Source organism: Uloborus diversus, chromosome 8, assembly GCF_026930045.1.
Source record: "Uloborus diversus isolate 005 chromosome 8, Udiv.v.3.1, whole genome shotgun sequence".
Taxonomy (NCBI): domain Eukaryota; kingdom Metazoa; phylum Arthropoda; class Arachnida; order Araneae; family Uloboridae; genus Uloborus; species Uloborus diversus.
In genome coordinates, this window is record NC_072738.1 from 53622409 (window position 1) to 53630526 (window position 8118).

Sequence of the window (8118 nt, forward strand, 5' to 3'; positions counted from 1 at the left end):
AAGTTCAGTATAACTCATAAAAAATATAAAATAAATAATTTAATTAAAAAAATTCTCAACTTTAAAAACTTAATAACGCACGAAACCTGGACAAAAGTATCAACTCAAAAGTAAGAAACTCTGAAGTTTGGTAGAATTTTATTCAAATACTTAATCATTTAATATCCAAAAATGAACCAATGCTGAATTAAAAAATGACAAACTTACGATACTGCATAAACACAATTATAAGCTGACAAAATTTAAATTTTTTAAGTTTAATTAAGTTACATTTGCAATTATTGTAAAAAAACAAAAGCATAGATTTATGAAAATGTAATTTTGCTATTAACATGAATAAATTGAAAAAAAAAAAAACAATATTTGAAATGTTTTAAAAATTAACACTGCATTAAATCTAGCCATTCGTGTAAACTACTAACTTTTAAAAACGAGTTGGGCCACCATTTTTCTGAATTACTTCGAATATGCGGCTGGGCATAGATTTCACAAGAGTTTCCAACAGCTGCTGTGGCATATGGTTCCATCCTGAAAGTATTGCTCTTTTTAATTCCTCTGTGGTTTGGTACTGGTGCCCATCATGATAAACTTTGCGAACCATGGTCCCCCAAAGATTTTCAATCGGATTAAGATCCGGACTACGAGCTGGCCATTTGATAACTTTGATACCCCAGCGCTTGAACCATTCTTTTGTACTTTTTGATGTGTGTACACTCGAGTTATCTTGCTGAAATAACCAGTTACCTCCAGGAATTAGATGAGCAAAAGCTAAGAGATGATCTTCCAGTATTAATTGGTAATCTTCAGCATTCTGTCTTCCATTAAGAAATGCCAATCCTGCTTTACCATGCTGAGAGAAACCAGCCCAAACCATTACAGAACCTCCACCAAAGTTTCGACTAAATATGTGTTGTTCTTTTTTTCTAATGTCATGCCAATAGTATCTTAAGCCATCTGGACCATCCAAGTTGATTTTTTTTTCATCGGACCAAACAACGGTATTCCACATTTTTTTCCAAGACATACAGTGGCTCCCAAAAGTGTTCGTACACCTTGAAAATTTGTAGTAAAACCAAAATAACGCAAAACTGAATTTGAATATGAAGTCCAATTTTTTTTCACACCATTCTTATGCCATTCTGAATAAAACTCAGTTGTTTTTTTCAAAATATTGCCAGATTTTATTTTTGAAATTTGTCAAAAAATGAAGAGACGGAGAAATAATACGCCACAAAAGTCGTCGTACACACAAATTTTTTCGAATAAATTCATGATTAAAACTATAATATGTCATTTTTTTATTGTTTTTGCATTGTGTTGACCCTTAAAAATCATTTGGCTTTAATTTTTTGTTTATTTATTCCTTAATATTGTGCTTATTACTTTAAAATGACTGGTATTTGAAAAACACCACAAACACCATTCGAAATTTGAATTGTTTACTCACAGTAGCGGTAAATTGGTTTGAAATGTCTCTAAATTAGGTAATTTATACCATTCTATAGTGAAGTGCTTGATAAAATGCTTTAAAGAAAGGAATCGGATCGAAAACACGGTAAGAAAAGGTCAACTGGCAAAGTTAACAATGCGTGATCGGAGGTTTACAGTTAAAAAAATTATGAAAAATACACACTTGAGTGCTGAAAAAATTTCTGCAGAATTGAATGAAACATTTTATGTTTAATTTTCACCTAAAATTGTTCCCCAAGTTCTCTGATTAACTGTATTAAATGGGACCTCTTCCTGCAGAAATTTTCTTGTTCGTGCGAATAACAGTAAGCTTCCGCTTTCCGTCGCAAAATCAATGATAAATAAGCTCAAAACGTTTTGGAACAGCGTCTTACTTATAGATGAAAATAAATTTAACATTTTGGGTTAAATTGTAGTATAATTGTAAATAAAAGAAAAAATGAGGAATTTAATCTGAAGAACTTAGTTGGATCAGTTAATCAGGACGGTGAAAGTGTTTTAGTGTGAAGGTGCATTACAGCATCAGGACTTGGAAATTTGGAATTTTTTGATTAAATAATGAATCATACTGTTCATTTAAATATTTAAAAAAGCAATTTTAAACTATTAGCCCAAAATTTGGTAATCGGAAACAACTTTGTTTTTTATCGAGATAACGATAAGAAGCACACGTTTGCGTTTGGTGCCTCAAAAATTGTCCTTAAGCTTAGAAATACCCCCTCAATCTCCAGATTTGAACTTATTGTAACATATTTAGAGATATCTGGGGGCTAGATTACGAAAATACAGCTTTGAAACGAAAATAGAGCTAGAAACAGTAAGACCCAAACTGGGGTTGAACACTTACTCAGAAATTACGCAAAAAAAGAAAGAAAAAGCAATGAAATCTATTCCCAGACGTTTAAAAGCTCTTGTTGATACTGCATGATGTTCTACTAAATAATAACTTTGTAAAAAGTTAGATTATTTACTAATTTTTTGACATTTTTTCAAAGTGTACGAAGACTTTTGTGAGATAAAATTTCCGGCAATTTTTGGTTTTTGATTTTTTTAGGAATTATGTTTAATGTTTTATTTAAAATTTTCATGTAGTTTTGTTAAATATAGATCATAGATCTTATAATAAAATACCTATTCTGAAATATTAATTCTAACCAATGGATAATGGCCTATTTCATTGAAAATCGTAGGTGTACGAACACTTTTGGGAGCCACTGTATGTCTCTGTGCAAACTGTAGTCTTTCAGCAATATGCTGAACCTCCAGTTTTGGCTGTGTTTTCATTTTTCTCCACTTCATATTCTGAGCTTGTTGTAGAACTCTTCTAACTGTCCTAGAGCTCACCTTGAGTTTTAAAGTCTTCAAAATTTTGCTGGAAGAAGCTCCAGTGTTTGATGCTATGCGTAAAATATATCTTCGATCTCTCTCAGTTAGTTTCTAATACCTCCCAGTCCTTTTTCTTTTTCCATAATTGGGGGATCCTTCAGTACATTTTTTACTGCCCCTTGGGAGCATTTAACTAAATAGGCAATTTGGCGCTGGGTTTTACCGGCATCTCTGTAGGCCACAATTTTTCCTACTTGTTGCTCTGTAAGTTTTAAACCTTGAGGCATTTCAAAACTCAATGAATACCAAAGCACGAAGAACTTAACAACTCGACAGAATGAAAACTTGCACTTAAAAAAGCTCAAATCGTTCTGAACATAAAAACCAGACGATAAAAAGTTTCACTTGAATAATAAAGAAAAATTAATCTGAGGAGAAAATATCATCTGAAATGAAAATAAATGTTTTTTATTACTTTTTTTTCAGTGGCATTTTTTTCGTTTGACATAATGATAAAGAAAATAAGCAGTAGCTAATGACAAGAATTTTTTTATTTTATTCTTCAGAAAAAAAGTTAATGATAAGAAAATCCAAAACTTGGAATATACTGCACAAGAGCCCTTAAAGTTTATTTATATATTAAAGTTGAGCATTTAAATTGCATTATTTGTTTTATTAAATAAAAAATTAAATTAAACTGGGTGAAGTTATGATTGAAAAAAATGAAAAAAGGTCTTGAGTTTATAATTTTGTCCAGCAGTGCATTTAAATGTTTCTCATTAATTTCCAAAAACAAAATATTTAGCAATCACTGATGGCAACATTTATTAGTTCGATAGCTTTAAATCAATGTTTTCGAAGAAAATTTTTTTGTAATCCTGAGTTTTTTACTTTTGAGTTTATACTTTTGTCCAGGTTTAACGTAATGATAAAATTATGTAATGATATTAATTTCTCATATTCTCTAACTTCATTAACTTTTTAGAGTTGTACTAGTTTTAGAACTTTTCTTTTAACCATTCATCTTTACTTTAGTGAAAAAAAAGTTAAATTGAGTTAAGCTATGATTAAAGCAAAAAAAAATTTTTTTTGAGTTTATAATTATGTCCACCACTGTGTCTGAAAGCGCGATATAACAGAGGTCATTAAAAATAGTTATAAGTCCAATACATAAGTAAATTAGCATTCGTTCTTTTTGACATGATTTTCTAATGGTTTCGATGTAGTTCACGAATGTACTATCATACCTATTGAAATTTAAGTAAATTTTCACCGTCAGAAAGTTAAAAACATCAAATGGTGAATGAAGACGATCTTTTTGAGCTGCTGGGAGATAAGAGTGAGCATTCTCCAATACCCTCTTATTCCCAATAGACTTTCTAATACGTTTGACTTGCTGTAGAAAGGATGTGAAAAGTAAAAGTAACCCCATTGTTTACAAAAAACTCTTTTGCCCGTCCATATCATTCTTTTTTTTTTTTTTTGATGCAAATCCCGGTTTGTGCAACCAAGCACAAATCTTTTCTGTACTAAATGAAGGGCGTATGTGCTCTTCTACATGGGCTAGTATGACACCTGCTCGATGTCTCTCACTCATTGTGAAGGCAATGTATCAGTACAAAAGAAGATGACAAGTAGTTTACAGACTGATATATACTGCGCGGGTACGTACATTTGGATGACAGGTATCGCTGCTGCTTTTCCAGTGGATTCTGAAGAACAGCTTCTTTTTGTTTATTGACAAAATAAAGAAGAAAGAGACCTTCTCTGAGCAATACCATATGTTTTCAGAAATGGTTTCAAACTTAAAGCAAAGTTTTTTTTCTTAGACTTTAATATTTTGGGAGACAGAAGAAAAGAGCGATATATCCGAATGAGCGATATAACGAGGGGCTACTGTACATAGATACTAAGTTATATTTAATGAAGTAGAGATTTTCTTGAATGTATAGAAAAAAAATGTTTCAGAAAACAAGCAATAATGAAATAAAAAGTTTCTCATAAAATCAATGCCTCATATTTTAAGTCAAATTGTTCTGACAATCTTTATCAAAAAAGAAAACATCATTACAAGAATAAGAGAAAACACTTACATAGATGAATTAATTCCTATTAATCTATCTCTAGCATCTTCTGTGTTTAAAGTTGGATAACAAGTGTTATTAAATGTACAAATAGAATTTTGAAGAAATGGCAAAATACCAGCAGAAGGCATGGCTTTTTCATCGAAATAACCTATTTAAAACAACAAAGATAGAATTAATATTATGTATCATAACAGTTTTACTTAACATAAATTCAAAAAATAATATTTGGAAAACAAATATACTTGGCATCAATGTTTAAAAAAATATTTATGACATAAAAATCATCAAAAATTCATGTATCAGAACCCTCCCCCCGCAATTTCGGAGGCAATTTTTTATTGTGTGACACTACATCCCAAACCATAACATTATTCTTGTTCTGAAAGCGTTTAACAGTTAGAAGATTTTCAGGTATATCCTCGAAAGTTGCTGAATATACAACATCGTTTTCAGCGTTATAACTTTGCTCTATAGAAGACAGCCAGCCTCTCATCATATAAAATTATTCTGTCAACACTTTTGCTACCATGCCGGTTCAGCACTTTCAAACATTTTTGTAACTTTTTTACTATTTGTGCAGTAGTCAAAGCTTGAATTTTTCTTCTCTTGTTAAGGGCAAAAACCTAGGTCTTCATTTATGATTTGTTGCAAAGTTCTGTGACTCAAGTTCTGTTCTGCAGCCTCTTTTTTTTTTTTTTCAGAACATAATGAATTTCTTCATATCTTTTCATGAATTTTTTTGATATGGTCTTTTGTACGAACAGTACAAGGACAACGGCACTTTTTTGTCTATCTATACAGCTATTAGTCTCCAACAATCGATTTCTAGTCCTACATATAAACGTCCTATTAAAACCGAGGCATTTTAATTTCTTTAATATTTTACCTGCAGATAATCCACAATCAAAAAACTGTTTAACCATTAACATTTCAGCTTCCATCTTTAAAAGAAAATTGGTCTGTTTTTACAAAAAATTGCCAATTACAGAAATAGGTATGGAATTTTTTTTCCAAACAATTAAAATTAACAATTTTTTTTAGAGTGTTACAGTATTTATTAGCCACTCTGTAGTATAAATGACTATTACAGTGTTGCCAACTGCTCTGCAATTTGCGGAATTGTTCCACAAAAATGGCGAAACTCCGCAAAGAAGTTCTTTTGCTCGGCATTTCCCAACCGAACGCTTCTAAGCATTAATTTTGCTATTTTATCATAACAAACATGTAAATACGGAAAATTAAAGATGCTCATACTCTGAATATAGTGTTTAGTTATAGTGACTGAAATAGTATTTAAAGCTGTTTTATCAATTTAAAAATAATTAGTATTTTAAACATGATTGTTAAAGCTCTAAAACAATTTTAGATAAGTGGTTTTAGTCATTTGAATTGTTTTTTATACAAAATTTCGAACTGCTCCGCAAAATTTTAAATCACTCCTCAAAATCAGCACAGATGCTCCTCAAATTGTTTCTCCAAAGTTGGCAACTCTGCTATTATCTATGTGTAATACACAATTGCCATTCAGTAGGGAGTAATAAATAATCATTGTAAAATTTAAAATTTTTCTAATAACAGTTGAGATTTACAAATGCATTTTTATTAACAAACACTAAAGCTTAAATATAGGTAAATAAATACTTCAAAAATTAGTTTGAGTTGAAAATTTAATTATTAACTAAAAACAGCCTTAATAATTTAATATTTATTTATTAAGAAGTAAAGCTCTTATTGATGACAATTTTTATCAATTACAACCAACAATAAAAACTTACATTGGTGAGCAGCAAATTTTAATCCTTTACTCCTAACCCACATCAAAATTAGAAAAAGAGATAAAGGCCATACCACTTCTAAAACGAGGCGGACCTGAAAAATAAAATTGGTTTGAAAAGTATTTAAACTGGCACTCCAAAGTTGAAGTGCAATTAAAAAAAAAAAAAACATACACACACACACAGAAAGAGAAACTTCTAATAGGGGAAATCCAAAATAAGCTAACCATAAAATTCCTTGATGCCCTTTACTATAGTTATCTAACTTTCACTGGGATTGAAAAAAAAAAAAAAAACATCTGCAAAAAGTTATTGAATAGGCACTAAATCATGTATTTATTTTATGGAGTATTGTTCATGTATTTATAATCAATACTTTTCATTTCATTAAAAATTGTATAATCAGCACTTTTTATTACACTAATAAATTGAGCTCACATCTCTAGTTTTGAAATGCAATACATAAATTGTAATGCAGGAACTAAAAATTTTACATGAAATTAGTCGCATAATAGATTTTAATTACACATACATCCTTGAACACTTACGACTGAGGAGAACATATTTTTATAGTTCCAATGAAAGTTCATATGAATAAGTTTCAACAGCATTTTTAAAAATCAGAATCATTAATTTCAGAATCAACAAATTTTACAAATATAGAAGGAAAAAAAATACCTTTTGTCTCTTGTGAAGAGTGAAATTTTTCCATAGTAATAGGTAGAGTTGGTTCCAAAACCCCATATTTTAAAGAGAAAAGCTACAAAGTAAGAATTGATCAATTTGAGGAAGTGTAAATTGAAAATGGATGTGCATGCAAATTATCGAAAACAAATTTCAAAGCAAGATAAAAAGACAACATATAAAGCATAATCAAAATTCAAGAATTGAACTTATGACAAATCAAAGCTATTACAAGCTTCATACTTACTAACACCATCATCATTTCTATCTACATACAAGTGGATGAAGAGATTGTAGTTATAAAGGAATATAGCAAACTCTCTCTATCTGAACACTCCCAAATGTGAACACCTCGATATTCTGATAATATTGTAATGGTCCGAGAGAATACATATGCATTATCCAGTCTCTTTCGGTAATGGACACTTTCAACAATTGAACACTTTTGTTTGGTCCCTAGAGTGTACAGAATAAGAATAGAGAATCTACCCTGAGGCACCCCAATAGTAGGTCACTGAGCCTCTTAAAAATTTCCAGACTCAGCAAATTTGGAGACAGTATAGTTTGATATTCTTTTATTATTTTATTCCTTAAAATTGTTATATCATTCGGTAAAACTGTAATTTCATGTGGCAAATTGAGAATTTTTCTTCTCAAAAATTTTAGTTTGGGGTGCCCCTAAATCTATTGTACTACTCAAAAATCTGCTTAAACCCATCTGGTGAAATATAGTCTTGAATCAAATTTTTGCCACAAAATAGCTTGATTACAAAAAG

General features: G+C 30.3%; 1 protein-coding gene across 1 annotated transcript in view; it reads right to left on the reverse strand.

Moving 5' to 3' along the window:
- The window catches only part of LOC129228236 (phospholipid-transporting ATPase ABCA7-like), a 113458-nt gene extending 106056 nt beyond the window's left edge, over positions 1 to 7402 (reverse strand). The window contains exons 1-3 of the mRNA XM_054862902.1: positions 7337 to 7402; positions 6659 to 6752; positions 4890 to 5031 (exon numbers count right to left, since the gene is read on the reverse strand). Coding sequence (XP_054718877.1) covers positions 4890 to 5031; positions 6659 to 6752; positions 7337 to 7402 — 302 coding nt within the window. The remainder of the gene's footprint in view (positions 1 to 4889; positions 5032 to 6658; positions 6753 to 7336) is intronic.
- Positions 7403 to 8118: the final 716 nt, after the last annotated feature.